This window comes from Diuraphis noxia, unplaced genomic scaffold (genome assembly GCF_037042655.1).
Source record: "Diuraphis noxia isolate RWA-SAM2 unplaced genomic scaffold, SU_Dnox_SAM2 contig0004, whole genome shotgun sequence".
Lineage (NCBI taxonomy): Eukaryota > Metazoa > Arthropoda > Insecta > Hemiptera > Aphididae > Diuraphis > Diuraphis noxia.
This window is the reverse complement of record NW_028301714.1, coordinates 45,405,856-45,427,661: the sequence shown is the minus strand read 5'-3', so window position 1 is coordinate 45,427,661 and position 21,806 is coordinate 45,405,856. Positions and strand designations below refer to the sequence as shown.

The 21,806-nt window shown below is 34.3% G+C and overlaps 1 protein-coding gene across 1 annotated transcript in view; it reads right to left on the bottom strand.

Moving 5' to 3' along the window:
* Nucleotides 1–21,806, bottom strand: part of LOC107167926 (uncharacterized) — a 45,052-nt gene that overhangs the window by 6,187 nt on the left and 17,059 nt on the right. Inside the window, exon 2 of the mRNA XM_089225672.1 lies at nucleotides 19,450–19,666. Coding sequence (XP_089081798.1) covers nucleotides 19,450–19,666 — 217 coding nt within the window. The remainder of the gene's footprint in view (nucleotides 1–19,449; nucleotides 19,667–21,806) is intronic.

Genomic DNA, 21,806 nt, shown 5'->3' with positions numbered 1-21,806 from the left:
AAAAAAAAAAAATGTATATATAGGTATATATACATACATAACCTCGGTGACAGGTCGCCGTGGGTCCGTTACGAGTTGCGACTTTACAAGGTGTATACGAGTACTCTACTCGTTCTCATATGTCAACATTTTAGCTTACTGCAATATACTTCTATAATAGTAGGTACTAAATATAATTGGTATAAATAAAGTTCCGTGTGTCGTCCGCAATAATAGTTCATTTTAAAAATCCGACTAGAAAAATGGTATCTGGCACGCCGTCATACGCACGCATGCAGTATATGTTTTACAAATGAAATCTTTCCGACCGTCCAAAAAAATAAATAATTAAATTGAATTGAATATTTTCTATCTGCACTGAAGTTGGCTGTAGATATATTACAAGGACAACGCTGGTATCACGCAATGTAACGGTGATTGCTATTTTTTATTCTTTTTTAATGAAAATAGAATTGAAATTTTAATAAAGCTGAAAACTTTTTCAATTTTGAATTAATTATGTTGTTATGCCTACTAATATACCTATCCACCTAAATAAACCGTGCACTGTTTAGAATGTTTAGCCATGCTTGTTATTTTCAAAAGATTAGGCTAAACTATGAAGTATGATTTTGGAAAATAATTACTGTATTTAAAATGTCTTTGTTCGAGATATATTAAGCTTATCGTTATAATTTCGTATTACAGCGTGAATATAATGACCTTTATACTCGATAAGCTCGCCGAGCTCTACGTCCCCCTCCTCCCCTCTGATATATATAAAATCGGCGTATGTCCAGCGTCGATCGGTCGTCTGTTCATTCTCCCGAGCAACGTACTCGCTCTCGGTGCGTGTGTGTGTGCTACGTCCACACCGTTCCGCGTCGTTGTTGGCCATTTTTGTGTGCCGTTGTTGGCCGTCTTGTGCCGTTGTTGTCCGTTTGTGCGACGTCGCCCTCAGACGACGTGTTTTTGACCACGCGGACGCGGAGTCGGAGATCCCTGGCCCGGCAGCTGCATTATATATTATCCCGTGGGTACACTGTCCAAGCATTCCAAGCCTAGGAATTGGTGAGGTGGATGGCCGGACCGGTATCGTTAACACCTTGAATTTGACTATTATTTGTACCACAAAAATTGTATCTATGTTTGAGCTGTGGTAACAATCACGTTAGCATATCTATTATTATCTACTGGTATTACCTAAGTGTTTGTATTAATTATTATTATTATATTATAATCTTTTGGGCGCCCACCAGTTAGTACTCATATATTGTATTATAATCTACTTGATCTTTGTTAATCTATTATACATTTATAGCACGACAGTGCAATCAAAAATAGTTTCTTATATATATGTTGTTCTGGTCACCCGATCCTTTGCAGGTCACGTTAAAATTTATTTTGTTATTCTATTTGGAGATAATCTGGGTAACATTTATTATATATATTATTTATCACCATCTAAGGCCAACCGCCACCCCCGCAGGAGTCTTTGTGGTACACTTCTGGTAGCAGAGCGTGGTTACTTTTTACGTTTATCTCGAATTATAACAAACTTTGTATATTGGTACGGCCGACAGCCGCACCGGTTAGTGTGACATATTGCAGTTGGGTTTTCGTGGTGTTGATATTATTCCGTCGTTGTGTTAGTTATTCATTAGTAGAAATAACTTTTATATCTATTATCGATTGTCGATAGTGAACGACCAGTGGTTATTACCTAATTGGCGTCACGTACGACGCACTAATACGTATAGTATTATAACGCGTAAATTGTTTTATTCGTATTATTTAAAATTTAAATTATATTTATATTTAACTATTTGTTTTTTTCTGTCGTATAATATATTTTTGCGATGGACGATCAGGAAGCCGGTCGCGTTAACCGCGCACTTAAAAAGGCCACATTGCGTCGTAATGAATGTATTCGAAATATACGCGCAATACACGATCTCGCGCTGCGTTGTATTGAGGACGAGGATTTAGTTCCACAATTGGTGGTTCTTTTGAGTGAAGTAAAAGAATTATGGACAGCGTTCACAACTGAGAGCAACACAGTTATTGATTGTTTGGTTGATTTAAATCGAGATTCCGAGTATCCCGTGGATCAGGTTGCAGAGCTACGTGAACTAATTTCGTATTCTCGTGCCACAGCCGATCGTTACGTAAAAAAGCAACACAATATTGAGAGGTCGTTGCGAAAGGGGTCCATTACATCCCAAGTAAATTATGGGTCCGCGAATGAGTCAATCCTCGAGGGGGACAACATTGAACTTAACCCCCCCTGTAGTAATGCTGATATGGTAATTGACAATTCGCGCGGGTCACAGAGAGAAGGCGTTTCGGTAGACAACGAAAATTTAAGTGTGCGTAACATGTCCAATTTCAAACCGGCACGGTTGCCAGAAATTCCATTACCCATATTTCACGGTGATATTTTTAAATGGCTGACCTTCCGAGACCGTTTTACCTCTATGGTCGACCAGCGCCCGAATATCACTGAAATTGATAAGTTTTATTATTTAACAGGTTGTTTGCGAGACAAAGCACTAGAAGCGATAGCCGGCGTACCGGTGTGCGGTGATAATTATCAACTGGCGTGGGCCACATTGACCGCGCGTTTCGATAAACCGCGACTAGTAGCATCCTCACTTATCGAACAATTATTAAACGCGCCTAAGTCCGTAAACGAAACATTAATTGATTTAAACAAATTTTTATTGACCTTTGACGAAGGGGTTTCGGTACTTGAGTCAATGAAAATTCCGGATCTGGGCGACTTCATTTTATTTTCTTTGGCATCGCGATGCTTGCCGTCATATTCGATCAAACTTTTTGAAGCCCAACTTGCAAGTGAGTTCCCAACCGTTAAAGATTTATTGTCCTTCGTAAAATCTCGTATTAAAGTATTGGAGTGTGTACCCAGTGTATCGCGTGAGTCCGTTCACAAATCAGTAAAACAGTCCGCCCTCCAAAAATCGTATGTCAACCCGAAAAGTTATAATTCCGGTGTTAATAATTTTAAGAGGCCACAGTCCTCATCGTTGATGACCAGTACGGGAACATCGAAGTCGAACGTGTCGTGTCCCATTTGCAAGGGGTCGCATGCAGTGTCGACATGCAACAAATTTACCGGGTGGACCGTAGACGTTCGGGAAAAATGGGCTCGTGAAAATAGGTGTTGTTTCCGATGCCTGCGCATTGGTCATTGGGCCCCGGAGTGTAAGTCATCTGTGCAATGTACTAAATGCCCCCGTAGACATCATCCAATGTTACATAGTACGCTGACTACAGTCATCAGTGATAGGGACAGTAACCCAACATGTAATAGTCAGTTGAACCGTGAAGAATCCACGGCACAGTCGTCTCTTTTCGGTAGTAATGCGCAAAATTCATCGTCTGTCGTTCTTGGAACCGCGCTAATTCACATCCGTGACTGTGGTGGTATGTTGCATACCAAACGCGCTTTGATTGATTCTGCGTCCCAGATAAGCGCGATCACCGTGGATTGCGCTGCCCAATTGGGCTTAAGGGTGTCTCGTTGGACCGCCCCTATTTCAGGTTTGTCCGGTACCTCAGTACAGAACGTAAAGGGGCAGGTAAACTGTCACATACAACCCAGATTCGCGACCGACCCGATTTTAAAATTCACAGCGTGGGTATTCCCTACTATTACAGCTCAGATGCCCAGCCTGCCGATATCCGATCAAGTAGCCGATAAGTACAAAAATCTCGCGCTCGCTGATCCTTCTTTTGCAGTGCCTGATAAGGTTGATTTACTGCTCGGTGCTGATCTTTTTGCGCGCATCTTGGATGGCAAACGTGTGTCGGTAGGCGACGAGTACCCAGTGGCATTCGGGTCCGTTTTCGGGTGGATCATAATCGGTCCAGTTCCACAGTCGAGTAATCCTGTGTCCAGTTCACATCTTGTTTCGTTGGTCTCTTCAATTGAATGTCTTATGGACAATTTCTGGCGCGTTGAGGAACCAGAAGCAGCCCCTAATGACTTCACGTGTGACGGGCAGTGTGAAGTTATGTTCCGTAAAAGGTGTTTCCGGGATAGTACCGGACGCTATGTAGTTCCTTTGTTATTTCGCCAACCGGTGACAGACTCCACCTTTGCGGGTTCGCGTGCGGTAGCGCTCAAGCGCTTTGAGTCACTTGAACGCAAGCTCGCTTCTGATAGCCGTCTTCGGGAGGCATATTGTAATTTCATGGCAGAGTACGTGTCATTAGGTCACATGTCCTTAGCAAAAACCGTGGGGTCATACTTCATCCCCCACCACGCGGTGTTCAAGTCTTCCGACGTCGAAGCGAAAATTCGTGTTGTATTTGATGCATCCGCGCAGCCAAGTTCGAGCGCTTCGCTCAATCAGTGTTTATTCTCGGGTCCCAAACTGCAACAGGACGTGATAGATGTGCTCGTGCTATTTCGCCTTTCGCGTTACGCATTTACCGCAGATATAAACAAAATGTATCGACAAATTTTGGTAGACCCTGAACACAGGCGTTATCAGCATATTTTATGGCGCGCTTCCCCGCAGGACGCACTTCAAGCATTCGAGTTAAATACCGTTACGTACGGGGTGAACTGTGCTCCTTTTCTTGCCATTCGAGTTCTTCACCATATCGCCGAACATGATTGTGGTGATGCCCCCGCCGTACGTGACGCATTATTGTTCAGTACGTACGTAGACGACATTTGTGTTGGAGGAGATACCATAGACGAGGCGATCTCACTTCAGTGTGATTTAATAAACGTATTAAAACGGTCCGGTATGAGTTTGAAAAAATGGTCGAGCAACACCATAGAGGTGTTAAATCAGGTGCCCCCTGAGGACCGGGCATGTGGGTTATTATCATTTGATGATGAAAGTGGTGGAGGTACTAAAATTCTGGGACTCCAATGGTCGCAACGGGATGACACTTTTAGGTACGCCGTTCAGCCCGAAAACTTAATCACAACTAAGCGAGGCATGTTATCATTAATTGCGCGCATATTTGACCCGCTTGGCTTATTAGCGCCAGTAATATTTTTAGCGAAACATTTAATGCAACGCGTGTGGCAACTCGGGATTTCCTGGGATGAACAGTTGCCCCCTGAAATCGTTGTCGTATGGAACAGATTCGTTGCGGATCTCCCGATTTTACAAACAGTAAATATTCCGCGTTTTATTGGCACTCAACTAGGCGTCCAAGGTTACTTGTGTGGGTTTTGTGACGCGTCTGAGAAAGGCTTTTCGGCCGTCGTATATTTAAGACTTCGTAGTCGTTCTGGACCACCCGTAGTTTCCTTGTTAGGTGCGAAAACGAAGATGGCTCCAACCAAGGCCTCAACAATTCCACGGTTGGAACTGTGTGCGGCCGTCTTATTAGCTCGTTGGATGGCTCGGCTTAAATTGACACTTGAGCGCAAAATTAGAATTACCCAAAGTTATGCCTGGTCAGATTCGACTACCGTGTTAAGTTGGCTTAAATTACCTCATGACAGTTTTAAAATTTTTGTGTCAAACCGAGTACATAAAGTAACGACCTTGCTTCCCGCCTGCCATTGGAATTATATTGCGTCAACTAGTAATCCTGCAGATTGTGCGTCACGCGGTATTTTCCCAACTGAACTAGTAAACCATACACTATACTGGAAGGGGCCGGACGTTTTGTACCGTGATGAAACTGAATGGGCGATGTTAGGTCCGAAATTACTCACCGATGGTTTGCCGGAGATGAAAACCGCTCCATTAACAACGCTTATCGCTAATACTAAAGAACCTCCAGAACCCGAGTGGTACGCGCGGTTTTCGTCTTACATTCATATGATTCGTGTTGTCACTCGTATGTATAGGTTTATTAGTGGCTGTAGACGTCTACCTCATAAAACGGATTTTTTATCACGTGATGAATTGGATCACGCCGCCGTGGTCGTTGTAAAATGTTCCCAACGGGTCGCGTTTGGCAAATTGTTTCACGATCTTTCAAATAATCTCCCGATCAGCATCAAACCAGTGGCACGTCTTCGTCCGTTTATAGATGACCGCGGGTTAATTTGTGTAGGCGGTCGTTTGTTAAATGCCGATGTACCCGAGACACAGAAACACCCGATTTTATTAAGCAAGTCGTCCCACATGTCTATTTTATTGATTCGCCAGTGGCACGATATTACCGGTCATGGAGGGCCGAGAATTTTGACATCTCTTATTAACCGTTCTTACTGGATTCTATCGCTTAATACCCTTATTAGAACCGTTCTTAGCAAGTGCACAACTTGCGTCCGTTTAGTGTCCGTCAATCCACAACCAGTTATGTCCGATCTCCCTGCATCTCGAGTGACCGAGTGCCATCCGTTCTCGCGGGTCGGTATCGATTTCGCGGGCCCTTTGGTCATGACCGAACATCGGTTACGCAAGGCCCGTCAGTACAAGGTATACATAGCTGTGTTTGTCTGTTTTGTGATAAAAGCAATTCACCTCGAATATGTGTCAGATCTGACGACAGAGGCATTTCTGGCGGCCTTACAACGATTCGTCGCTCGTCGGGGTCTCCCCACCGACATTTATACTGATTGCGGTACTAACTTTGTTGGAGCATCAAATTTTTTACGTACATTGGTTGACGACCCTAACTGTAAAGATCGTCTCGCTGCCAGGTTCCACTGTACGTGGCACTTTAATCCACCCGGGGCACCCCACTTCGGGGGGTTGTGGGAAGCGGCAGTACGGTCTGCCAAAAATTTGATGGTGCGAATAATGGGTGAACATATATTTACACTTGAGGAACTTTGTACACTATTGTGCCGTATAGAGGCCATCCTTAATTCACGCCCCTTGGTGCCACTTTCGTCGGACCCCTCTGAGTATGACTGTTTAACACCCGGGCATTTCTTAATCGGTCGCCCGTTACTCTCGGTTCCTGAAGTACATATCGCCGACACGGCACGCCCGTTAGTCCAGCGGTGGAAACTACTCAATCAATCCACACAATCATTTTGGCGTCATTGGCACGGCGAGTATCTGAACTCATTGCAAACGCGTACTCGCTGGACACACGATGAGACCAATCTTGCAGTCAACGATTTGGTTATTGTTAAAGAGCCGAATGTACCACCGCTACGTTGGCGTATGGCACGTGTGGAACAAGTGTTTCCGGGAGCGGACGGTGTAGTACGTGTAGTCAGCTTGCGTACCGCAACCGGCACACTTACTCGCCCGGTGGTAAAGGTCGTAAAATTACCTAATTAAAATATATATAGCCATCCCTACACCTACGCTGCAATATGTCATGCCCCTGTACTGCAAATTATTATGTATACTTACACCATGCGATCAGTTAATGTACCCTAGGTCCTGTGGGCATCGGAGGTAAAGGATGCGTAGAGTTATGTTTGTTTGAATTTTTATTGATATCTATTGCCATTGATGTATTATATATATATAAAAAAAAAAAAAAATGTATTAATTATTTACTCATGAATTGTAAATCGTGGCATAGGTATTTGTTTTTTGGTTTTTTTGATTTTTTGTTACGCTGTTAAATTGTATTGATATAAATTATTATTGCCTTATGTATAATTATTTTTGATTATTTTGAGACTGTGCGCCCTTTTGCAAGGTTATTTGGGTGACCATTTGATATTATAAGGTAATTTATTGAATTATTATTTCATGCTACGATCTATTTATTATATTATTTTACTAACTTCCCTTTATTTGCATTATATTCATCGTATTTGGCGATTCTTTAAAATATTATTATTCTTTGTTTTGAACATTGTATTTTTCTTTTCTTTTTTCTTTCTTTTAATTATGTGTAATGTATCAGGTTGTCATCTTCCTCAGACTTCAATCAAGTTCTTCAGCAGTGGTCACCTTGGTCGATCATTATATGCCATTCCATCCACATCCAGTTGTAAGCCGCCCTACGTCTTCCAAGGGGGGGAGGATGTTCGAGATATATTAAGCTTATCGTTATAATTTCGTATTACAGCGTGAATATAATGACCTTTATACTCGATAAGCTCGCCGAGCTCTACGTCCCCCTCCTCCCCTCTGATATATATAAAATCGGCGTATGTCCAGCGTCGATCGGTCGTCTGTTCATTCTCCCGAGCAACGTACTCGCTCTCGGTGCGTGTGTGTGTGCTACGTCCACACCGTTCCGCGTCGTTGTTGGCCATTTTTGTGTGCCGTTGTTGGCCGTCTTGTGCCGTTGTTGTCCGTTTGTGCGACGTCGCCCTCAGACGACGTGTTTTTGACCACGCGGACGCGGAGTCGGAGATCCCTGGCCCGGCAGCTGCATTATATATTATCCCGTGGGTACACTGTCCAAGCATTCCAAGCCTAGGAATTGGTGAGGTGGATGGCCGGACCGGTATCGTTAACACCTTGAATTTGACTATTATTTGTACCACAAAAATTGTATCTATGTTTGAGCTGTGGTAACAATCACGTTAGCATATCTATTATTATTTACTGGTATTACCTAAGTGTTTGTATTAATTATTATTATTATATTATAATCTTTTGGGCGCCCACCAGTTAGTACTCATATATTGTATTATAATCTACTTGATCTTTGTTAATCTATTATACATTTATAGCACGACAGTGCAATCAAAAATAGTTTCTTATATATATGTTGTTCTGGTCACCCGATCCTTTGCAGGTCACGTTAAAATTTATTTTGTTATTCTATTTGGAGATAATCTGGGTAACATTTATTATATATATTATTTATCACCATCTAAGGCCAACCGCCACCCCCGCAGGAGTCTTTGTGGTACAGTCTTTGCAGTTCTTCTAATTCATGCTATCTTTTGGTTCACTTTAATTCAGATCTTTTGTTTTCGGGCATTTGAGGTTAAGAAACTTTATGGATAAGGTAAATAGGTAAATATAAAAAGTGTTAAGTAATTTTAGTTTATGTCCGTTAATTATTCTATAAATTCAGTTAATATGAAACTTAAGACATGAAACTAAATAAGTAGGTACCTTCCAATTTATAATTTAATAGGAGTTAAGTACGAAGACAAAGATGCAGTAGGTATAATATAGTTTATGCTGTATATAATAATTAATATTACTATAGTGTGTTAAATCAAACCAAATGAGCGTCGAGCATATGAAAATCTAACACAATATTACCAAAAAGTAAAATCATGAAAAACATTAGTCCCTCAAAACTATAGTAAAACAACGCATTCATAGAATTTTGATTACCTACGTACAAAGTTATATACTTATATATAGAGAGAATTAATTAATAATAATATAATTATATTTATATTTTATAGTCTTATATAGATTATATTATGAATTATAGATAAGTACTTAAAGAACCTATGGGTATAAAAAATGTATTTGACGAGACATTCACGAAGTACCTTAGAAGTAGGAATATTTTTCGTTATTCTTATATTTACAGCATATAATATAATATACAATATAATATCGTACCTACATTTTAATTTGTATCTGTATCTACAGTCTATACCCATAGACCGATTGCAATAGTCTTAGCAATTTAGCACATATGTCTTGTACTTGATACAACTTCAGAGGAAGTATACAAACATTTTCACCTTTGTAATAGGTGAAGGTACACCACTACACCAGTGTTATACCTACCTATACGTTATAATAATAAAAATATATTGTATTAATATTATGTCTGTGGTAATCTGTGATCTGAAACATTTTACGCGCTCTCATTTAGATGTTAAGTACTATAGCTACTAAGTATAGGTACGTGTATACATCCAGTATCCACACATCATGATATATAATTTTAATTTATATTTTATGTATGCATCGGTGCATGATACAACTATAAGTGGGATAATCGACCGAGACCCGATATGCATATTTGACACCTACGCAGTAGAGAAATAATAATAATGTCTGTACACGGATCTAGCTATAAGATGAATAAGGTCGATTTTTGATCTGCCATGTTTTGGGTCAACTGAATGGATGGGGTTAAGTTTGGCTTTTCACTTAATTGCCTAAAATAAAAAATAATAAATAAATGTAATAAAATAACATACCTAATAGACGAAATAATAAAAATAAATACATAGTTCATATTAAACGTAACTTTGGGCAATTGTAAATTCTATAAGTAGGTAGTATACATATAAAGGTATATACGAGTAGATATTTAAATGCTGAATTAAAAAGATTTTTCCAAATATTTTCATTAAATTTTATAATGGGTTTATTAGATATTAATAAAATCATACAACTAAAGCTTGAATTTGATAAAAAAAAAAAAATTAAACTAAAATTGTATAATATATTTTAATAGATTTAGAAACTATTAAATCATATAATGTCAAAAAAAACAAAAATTAGAATTAAATGTTCCTATAGCTGATAAAAATAATAATATAATACCCCAAAAATCATAAAAAGAATCTCTGTTGTTTTGTTACAACCAATTTAATAATATATAAATTGCTTATATTTTATATTACCGGTAAAATAATCTCTATACTAATCAACGATATATTGGTATATACATAGTTTCAAAAACAATAAACTGAAATAGAGTTGATATTTTTTAAATATACAATTCGTAAATTTTATACCTATCTAGCTTTTTACAACATTGGTGGTATATATTAAAAAAATTAAAAAAATTAAATAATTTAATAACATTTATTTTAACATAACTTTTTGTGTAGTATAGGACATAGGTACAGTAATATTTATATTGAATATTAATTATTATGATTCAAGGCAAATATGTTTTATTCGTGATCTTTTTTTGTAATTTAATTGTCTATTAAAGAAAAAAATAACTTTCGAGCAAATGATTAAAGTAATAAAAAAAGCAATTTTAAATTAACATAATTAAATAGGATTCTCAAATTGCAATTAAAAAATTAACATTTCAACTTTTAAATATGAATAAAACAGACTTGCAAGATCAATAGGAACTTAGAGTAGGTATCAACCACTCTGTTCAAGCCTTAAAATATTCGTTATATAGATAATAATATAAAATATAATTTAGACGAAGCTGCAATCGTGTTACGAATATAAATCCGGAGAATTTAAATAACCTAGATCTTGGTGTGTGCAGATATGTACTTGCATATATGTATATTATACATTAACAGTGGCGAAATTTGGAGTCAATCCTTAGTGGGGGGGGGGGGGGCAAGCAGTAGATAAACTAAAAATGCATATATATAACTAATCTTAGTTCGCTGCATTGTGCTATTGTGGTAATAACTAATAACCCGCCATGCCATCACTGTCATCTATCTGCAATTCCTCGTATTATGATATGAAGGCTATATAGTTGTATAGTTTATAGTGATACTATTAATAAATAATAATCTTAGGCACTCAAAAAGTCAAAACGATAAATCTATTATTATTATTTATTATACAATCCATTATGCTGTTTAATGTTGCTATGATAAAATAGAAATTAAATTATAAGTTATAACTTTTAAAGGGGGGCAAAATGATACTATTGCCCCCTCAATAAAATATCTGGAGCGGCAGTTGCCCCCTCTTACCTCCTCAGATTACGCCTATGTACATTAATAAATAATAATAGTGCAGAAAATGCATCGTTTTGCATTTCCTAATTAGGAACCCGGAACCCGTGATGTAACCACGTGAACCTGCTATTTTCCACATGAACATTAGTTAGGAAGTGCAGTGGATCCAGCCAACAAAACCGAATTCTTGTAGGGGATGATGATCGTTCGTAATCTATAATATTATTGTATTGCATTGGAAGATTTAAAAAAGTATTAATAATTTAATTTAAATCAAGGAAATTTTATACTTAACTAGTTAAATACTATCTGTAAAAAAATATTATAATAATTATATAGTTACGAAATTATATATATAACTATCGTATATATATTCGAACGTTGTTACCTATTGTTGCAAAAACAAAAATAATACCTACTACAAAATATCTTTATACAAGCTACCGGCGACTAGGCGTCCTGATGGTATTATTGCTTTGATAATATTGCCTATACCTAATAGCAGTGGCGGAACTACATACGTATGATTGAAGGCGGGATTTTCCACGGGCCTCGGCGCCTCGCAGCAAAATTATGCACTTTAAAAAAAAAATTTCGGTTCAAGTAAATAAAACCATTGAATATTGAAATAATACAAAGTATACTGATAAGTGATTACTAAATGTGTATAATATGGTTAATCATACACCATAGTATTTAGTAGGTACTATTATTAATTTGAATAATAATATTGTCATATTGTCTTAATTCGATATGCGGGCATGCGGCGGTGATACACGGTAACTCGGAGTAGAGCCTATAAAAAATAGCTGGTATACTAAATTATAGAAAATATAAATAGATTGTATACTACGGTCTACGGCCCAAGAAAGAAATTATTTTTTTCATTTCATTTTAACGATTTCAATATAAGAGTGGTGTTATTGGGTGTTTGACCTTTGACGGTGTTTGGTGTCAGAAACAACGTCCAAGTTACTTAGGTAAGTAGTTTTACAATTATTTTGCATTGAAAGACAACATTAAATTATGATTCGTATATAATCATTGTCGTCATTGGTGTTACGTAAATACTAGAAATTTAATGTTAATCATTAAAATTAATGGTTTTGGGCATATTTATATATTTCATCTACATAATATTATATTAAATTTTAAAGAAAATTAAATAACCTTATAATTTAAAATTTTATAAAAAGTAGTTAGTACAATCACGTGAGTTGTCATATTACTTTTAATAAATATATCGTGAACGCGAAATCCCTGTATCGACAATATTATTATTATACCGTGTTCGCAAATCGTTACGTTATATTATTATATATGTATATTGTCTTGGACGCGATTGTTTAATATATTATACATTTTATTCATATTTTTAACGGAGGCTTGACTATTTTCCTTGACTAGCATTTAATATTTTTATACCTCCATCGAGAATCACTGCATATTATTATTATTATCGTTATTCGTGAAGACGTTTGCTCAAAACCGTAGCAGAAAAAAATCATTTTCATTGTAAATAAAATATTATTATTACTCTTTCCAAAATTATGATTCAATAAATTATTAATTTACTATAAATATATATATATATATTTTTTTTTTTTATTGCATACAAATAAACAGCCCAATGTTTAGAAATTTAAATTACAGATATAGGGCCTCCAAAAAAATTGTATCCACGGGCCTCAATGATCGTAGTTCCGCCATTGCCTAATAGTATAATGACTATAATGTGCGATTCGGTAAAAACACGACCGTATTATATTATTCTGTTATAAGTTACAAACTAACAAAACTAACGGTATACCAATAAAATACTAATATTGGTTACTGTTTACCCTTCGTTGGGTGTATAGTATTATACATGTATATTTAATGTACATTGTGTACACTATAATTAACACTGTTTAAGCATGCTGGACCTAGGTGTATTATAGGTACTATTATATTATCATATATCGCTGACATGATATTTTCGTGAGTATCTATTATCTATTCTATGTTGAAAAAAAAATTGCTAAGAATGATTTCGATTAAACTCGCTGCGTGAGAAGGTTTAAAACGCGTTTTGCGTTCCGAAAGAGCTGATTACTCGTTTTTAATCTTAATATAATGTACAGACATATTATATTATTAAATAGCAATATACGTATATAAAGTGTTTATAGTTTTATAATATGCAATATAAAGTATAGGTATACTCTCGCTACACCAACACAATTATTAGGTTACTCGATAGTATTATTATTGGGTATAATTGGTCATCTGCTGTATGTACTACACTTCTATACTTCTAATACTTGAACAATATTGAATATATGTTTCCAGATTATAAATCCTTTTTTTCAATACATCTATATTCCTGATTATACAGTATAATATGGTATTCGCTGCAGCATTGAGAGTTATTCGAACTGTTTAAGATTCCGTTTTTATCGTGATTTTTATTATTTTTTGGAAAACACGATCGTACACACCTTAGGCTATCACGGAGTTGAAAAAAGTTATTTGGCACAAAATAAAATCATATTTGAAACGATTTCGTGAATTACAGCACGCGCCGTAAGACGTAATAATGAATTGATACGGATTAAAAACGAGTTAAAAATACCATTGTGGCACAATAAAAATGATTCGCTAAATTTAAAACTCCAAGCAAGTTTCAACAAAATAGTCAATTGTTTTTCAAGAATTGCAATCATTAAATCGAAATCGTCTAAAACGCGTAAACTCTCATTTACCTCAATTACATTGTGTCAAATGCCAATTCGTGAATTTGAACGGAACAAAAAAAATATTGTTGATGTATATCTGCATCTATAATAACAGCAATTATCGAAATCTCATAAATTATAATAGGTAAATGACATAATATTATACTTCCGATACTTAAGGAATGTACTTACCTAAAGCGTAATTACAGTAGGTATTAGGTAACAATTTGAAGAAGCGCTTTTTTTTAACCAATCCTGATCAAATATTACTAACAAATCTATGAAATAAATTCAATATTGATAAAAAATAATAATAAAAGTTGATGTTACGGGTTTCTTGGCAATAATTTCGTTAACGTCGGCTCAGAATAACAGACATATATTATACATAAATAATATAGTATCTAAAATTTAAATGATGATAAATTGTTTATCAAAAAAATACTAAGTCATTTTTATTTCTTTAAATATAATTTTTTTCGTGTGAGTGTTGAAAACATTCTCTCGGGGAGTCGTTGTCGAAACGTATAATGTGCATAAAATTTTAATAATTTATTAATGTTTGGAAAATGTGTTGAATCACACAACAAAAATGCTTCAAGACTAGTTTTTGTTTATTGTGCATAAAATTATCATAATAATACAGATTATAGATAACTATTTTCTTCCTTTTTAGTTTTTTCTCTAAACTCTCAATACGATACAATTAATGGACGGATCTAAGATCGTGAGACCATAACAACGAAACTAATCGATGCGCGTGCGATCACCTTTTTTTTAAATATTTCAATAATGCAGTTTATATTATATTAAACTAACCAAATAAACTAAGTGACCAGCAAAAAAAAAAAGGATAATAATGCTATCGATGTGACGTGACACATAATATAATATGTACCTATTATTATTACGATGGCCCGCACAGCAGCTACTGTTGACTGTTGAGCCACAAATACACGTCGACGTATTTCATGTGTATAATATAATGAATATGATATTGTACTCCGTCAGCTTATACGACACGACTGACTGGTTTTCATTAATGTTATTTTTTCTACATTTTTTTTTGATATTTTAGATTCTGAACGAAGTGATGAATGTATTGATTTTACAATGACGTGTGTTTTTTTTTTTTTTTTGTGTCTGTGTACAGCATAACTATTCGAAATAATGCTTCGATTTCAAACTTTGGGGGTGGTTTCCGATGTAAAAGTGAAGATCCTTGGTGCATTATAAAGGTCAAAAGTAAACATTTTCCAACATTTTTCAAAAAAATCGAGAAAAACAAAAAAAAAATGACGGGAATTTTCACGCAAAATCAGTTCGACCAAATTGATTTTTTTATATGGTTGTAATTCAAAAACTAATCACTGTAAATACTTGAAATTTTCACCAAATGTTTATGGTAGTGCTATCTAATATACAGTTTAATTTTCAAAAATTTTCGACCTTTTTTGAGTTATTTATAGACCACTGAAATTTTCGACTTTTTTGAGAATTTTTTTTTTAAGTGTCGGTAAAAAAATGTTGGACGACCAAAAAAACTTGAAAATTTAATACAAGGTTCCTTATGAGTTGCTCTTATTGTAGCTAAAAAAATTAAAAATCGTAAGTCACGATTTTTTTTAATAAGCATTTATAGTTCAAAATTTTACGAAATCTGTCGAAAACGCGAAAATTTGCAAGTAATTTTGAAGTTGAAAAATCATAAAATTTTTTGCATTTATAACTAAGGATTAAAAATACAACACTAAGTTTTCCATATGTTTTCCTTCAAGTAGCTATAGAGAAAACTCGAAGCATCATTATAGGAAAAATTTTAAGTGCGTTTGAATTTTAAATTTTTACGAAATAGCGTACCGATAACGATTTATCCTGAAACGATTTTAAATATTTGTTATTATTCAAAAAGTATAAGTCCTAGATACTTGAAAATTTTACCAGTTATTAGGATTGATATTTTCTTTACATGATTTAATTTTCAAAATATTTTGACTTTTTTTGAGATATTTATAGACGACTGAAATTTTCAATTTGTCTGAAATTTTTTTTTTGAAGTGTCGATAAAAATTTTTTGGCCCCATCAAAATACTTGAAAATTGAATAAAAAGTTCCTCATAAGTTATTATTATAGTGATTAAAAAATTATAAGAATACATAGGCACAATTTTTTTTTATTAGTATTTGAAGTTAAAATATTGACTTAATACGTAAAAATTACGGCAATTTTCAAATTATCTTAGATCGAAATTCATAAAAGTTTTTCTTTTTAATTCTAAGATTTGAGAATTTAATACAAGGCTCATAATATAGTTTTGCAATAGCAGTTGAAAAATAAAAGAAATATATAGCTACATTTTTTTTTTACATGCATTCAAATTTTAATTTTGACAACATAGATACGTCAAAACCATGAATATTTGCAAATTATTTTGTAGCTCAAAATTCATAATTTTGTTTGTATTTATATCTAAGGTTATACAATTTAACACCAAGTTTTCCATAAGTTTTGCTTCAAATAGCTATAAAGAAAATTTGAAGCGTCATTATAAGCGTAATGATAACGATTTATCCTCAAACCAGGTATTCGTATATCTATGATAATAGAAGGTATTATGAATTATGATAACTACATGATAACAACACTAATTTATTTACCATGCCATATGAAAAATGCATCTTAATTGAAAAATAAAATATTTGTTTCAAAATAGAATATATGACAATATTTAAATATAATATATCCTAGACTGACAAATCATCTCCGTTCAGAATCGTTTTTCGTATACAATGATACCTATCATTGCATTCAAATTTAATCCCATCCATTACAGTAACCTACAGTACAGCAGAGCGACATCCACGACTTACCCGCTTTTTTTTTTTTTAGTTTCTGTTGCCGCAAATAGCATCAATATAACCATCGTATTATATATATTCAGCAATTAACGGTGGTCGATAAATACGTAAAAAAAATAAATACTATAAGGCATAATACAATACGTCATATTAAAATGATAAACGTACTTGTTAAAATATATAATGTATAAATGTAGCATGTAGATACATATTATATTTTATATATATGTGATTGGCGTCGTGTCGTCGCCATGTGTAAATATATCGATGGAATATCAAACTGTATATATTTCAATAGTTGTGACTTCTGAACTAAATTCCCTCCGCCGTCTAGACCATAGAGTAATATTACTCTATGGTCTAGACACTAGACCTGTAGATTTATATAATATACATATTATATATTATATGTATTTGCATTCGAAATCGAACTGATTTAACATATATGTAATTATGTATATATATATGTACCTATAATAGATACTATAAATATATTTGTATCAATATCATAGCTGCCATTTCGATGTTGTGTTTCGTACGATTCAATTCCACTTTATATATATCTATTATACTTATTATTATCCAACGTTACCCACGCGAATTGCAATGCCGTTTTTCATTTAACACCATTAACACCAATCACGTCACACACCGTATTATAGGCGTTAATGTAATTTATTATCATCAATCTAACTATTCAATCATTATTTTCCGTCAAAAATATCAGTTCGAACCGTTTGCTTGTTTTTTTTACGGACGTCAAAACGAGAATAGACTTAATTTACAATATATTATTTATATCTGTAGTTATTATACTGCATCATTTACTCGTTTTTCTGTCGGAATAAAATTAGTGATTTTGTATTATGATGTTGATTAGAAAAAATCAATATCCGATCATCAAAACAACACCACTCCATGATACACGTATGCTTTACGCGTTACGCGCGCGTACAGGTCCAGAAATTAGGTTAGAAGTTACTCAACATTATTCGATCTGAGTCTCGACACCTTTGGATATATCTCATCAGTCGTCATTGCCAGATTTCTGATTCATTTTGAGGTCGCTATTAAAATATTTACCTTTCTATCCACAATCTAATATTATTCACTCCGACCAGTCCGACCCAACCTTGATTTAATCTCATTTATAATAATATCACATTCAATGATTTTGAGACTCAAACACACTCGTCATACATGATACACACAAGTGCTCCTGCAGAGAGGGCAAACCGGGGCTATATTCCCCAAATAAGATAATATTTTTTATAACATGGTATACTATACTAGAATTTATAAAATATATACGTTTTGATACACCTATATACCTGCAATATATATAATCCAAATATACTATAATTTAGCCTTTGAATTTTATTCTTGGCCCAGGTAGGTTTTTATTTTGTGGACGCGACTGCATATTATGCACAATACTCGTAAACTACTGCAAAAGTTACTTATAATCATTAATGAGTGTCATGATACCGTGCTATAAAAAAATCTAAAAAGTTCCTACATTTTTTTTCGTTTACATATAAAATAGACGATAAAGCGCTCTACTGTCTTAAGCAGGTCAAGCCGTTCACATAATAATACAATGCACCCCACCCGCTATTAACGCACACGCATACGTCCCCCGAAGCGACAATCTTAAGCGGGTGTCGATCAAAGTCTCGTCTCAAAATATTCAAACGAGTAACGTTCGTGTGCAGTTTATAATAATCCATGGACCGAGACTACTATTATAGGTACGTCATATTTTACCACCAATCGTCGTTAAACACAAACTTTCACTGTACACTTCCTTAATTTTGTTAATATAAAATATAACAACAGTACAACACTCAAAACACATCCTAGCAATAAAGCATAATATGAGGCATGGACTGCAGTTAATTTAATATGTTAAAACGTATTTGTAGGTACCTATGTCCAGTAGTGTGATTTAAAGGGAGGGTGGAGAAATGATTTAAGTTTCGTATCCACCATGACTTTATTTTTTTTTAACCGGCAAACCATAAATAACTATAAATATTATTAGTTATAGGTGTTATAGGTAAACTGTAGAGTGTTTTATAGAAATAATAAAATCCCGAATCCCCAATAGCTTAACATAACTTTACTGAGATAATATACTTCCTAATAAACACTGTAATCACTATCTCACAAATGTATTGAAACACCTACGTCATAACGATGCAGCTTAGTTTCCAAGCGAATTTTGGAAATTTCTTTTGAAAACCTATGTATTGAAACACAATATGTATATAAATTAGGAAAAATGATTTTTATTTTTCAATTCTATGGTCACCCTTTAAGAGGCCTATGCCTTAAGTCTAGAGTCTGTTTCGTCACATCCAGTTTGTACATTGTACTCACCCTGTCCATTACAATCACAGATAGCCATTGCGTGTGCATGCTTCTGTCCATGTAGATTTTCGCGGATCTGGACCCGAGCACCATATCCACCCTTCGACATGGATATCCGGGACTGTGCTTTTATCCGCATAGGACTGTCATTGCTGTTGATTATAACCCGTTTTTCGGCCTCATGATTGAAACATTGCACGCCGGCCACTATCACTGCGGCCAGTACCTGTGTAATAAAAATGTACGAAAAGAGACTTTAACAACCGTCAAAAAACATGTCGAAACGCCCACGCCATACCAGACGGCGTAAACACGTGATATAGGTATAACTAAATAAGCGTAGATGCTATTTAATTTAATTTTTTTAAGCATATGTAATAAGTTTTTTTAAATTTTACACTGCCAACACTTTTAGTTTAAACATAGATTTTTTAGTTATGTTATAATGTTGTCGGTTTGATCTCTTATATATACTATAAATACATACATACAACGGAATATAGTAATAATAAGTAATAAACTAATAACTATAGTTATAGTGTATACACTATAATCACTAATGCCATCAAATATTCAAATTTATTTTATGGTATAAGATAACAAGCTTTTTGATGCCTTATTGGCTGGTGAAAACGTTTTATTTGACTACTTTGACCCAAAGAACCGGTTGATAATTTCGCAAGATCATTAATATTACCTACCAATCTACCATCCAATAATCACTGTCTTCGTTTCGTTAATATATTTTCCCAAATAAATACATTTTTTTTTTTTATGTTTATTTATAATATAACAACGAAAATATGACATAATTATATTTAACAGATTTTTGATTCTAGTTTAATACCAAAATGTTTAAAATGTATAACAGTAAAATATTTTTTGAATATATGCGTAAACAAATTAACTATGAAAAATGATTATAGAAGTTAATATTTAATAGTTTTACTGATGTTTATATTTATTAAAAACATATATATGATTTAAAAAATATATATATACAATTAATGACAATAAATTTAGAGAGCATGTTTTGTTAATGATCAATTCATTCTGTGATATTTAACATTACATGTTAAACAGTTTAAAGATAGTAGATCTCAACTAACTATTTGTTATACATGTTCATATATAATTGTAATATTCGTTTAGCAATTTAATTTAAGATACCATTATCGAATTGTGTTTACCGCAAAAGTGAATTACTCTTTAACGATTGATCTACTGGTTTGACGCTTTCACAAAAACAAATTTTCATAATTATTTAAGTAGTTTAACATTAATCTAACTATGTAGTCATATTACGAAAGTATAACATTATTTATTATAAATATAGGTACATGCATGTAACTTTAAACACGTGGAGTAATTATTTCATGTTGAATCAAAAGCAAACATATAATTCATCTTTCCCTAAACATTATAATTTTAACTGTAATACTTAAATTATGAAGTATAGATTTTATAAACAATAGACTGTATTTCCAACGATGAATAGTACACTGGTATTAGTATAATATTAATGGTATTAGTATAATGTATACACTTAAAACACGCATTCAGAATAAATTCGACTAGCAACGAAACTATACGACATTCGTGTCCTTGTAAAAAAAAATCGATCTCAATAGTAATATAATATTGTGTTACTACTTTACTAGTGAAGAATATAAAAATGAAAATTACACAGTAACACCTTGGTTTTATTTTATAACAGATGTCATATTTTACATTCCATTTTGTTTGTCGTCTCCGTCAGATCGATCGGCTGACCGACCGTCACAGACGGCGGCGACCGACCAGGTTTCTAGTTGATGGTGAGAGTCCCCCAGCAGCGTTTCGGGTTTGACAAATGAATTTTTACGTGCAATATTGTTCATTTTATCATTGTGCCATCTGTCACAGATGGAATAAACGAAGAGCAAGAAAATCTGACGAAGATGATACGACGACGGAAAAAATAGAAAGTGGTACTCAATGATATTTTCACACACATCAGAACAGTATAGTCCCAATTAATAATTAACTATATCTATAACAACATGTAGGATACACACACATATACATTACACATATTATTATATTTTATATGGATATAATATAATTTACAGACCGATGGACTTTTTATTACGGCCCCCACGCCCATTGTCCGCATCCGGTTCTTCTCTAATGATAATAATATTAAATATAAACCCGCTATATAATATATTTATGTAGGTATAGGTCCATCCAAAGCACCCGTTCGTGTCCAATTCAATTAACTGTTTTTTTTTCCATGCCACAATGTCACGACGTACAAATACAAATAGTAACTGACAACTTGTAATCAATTCGAACGGTTTTATATACGTTTTAGTGTGTGTATA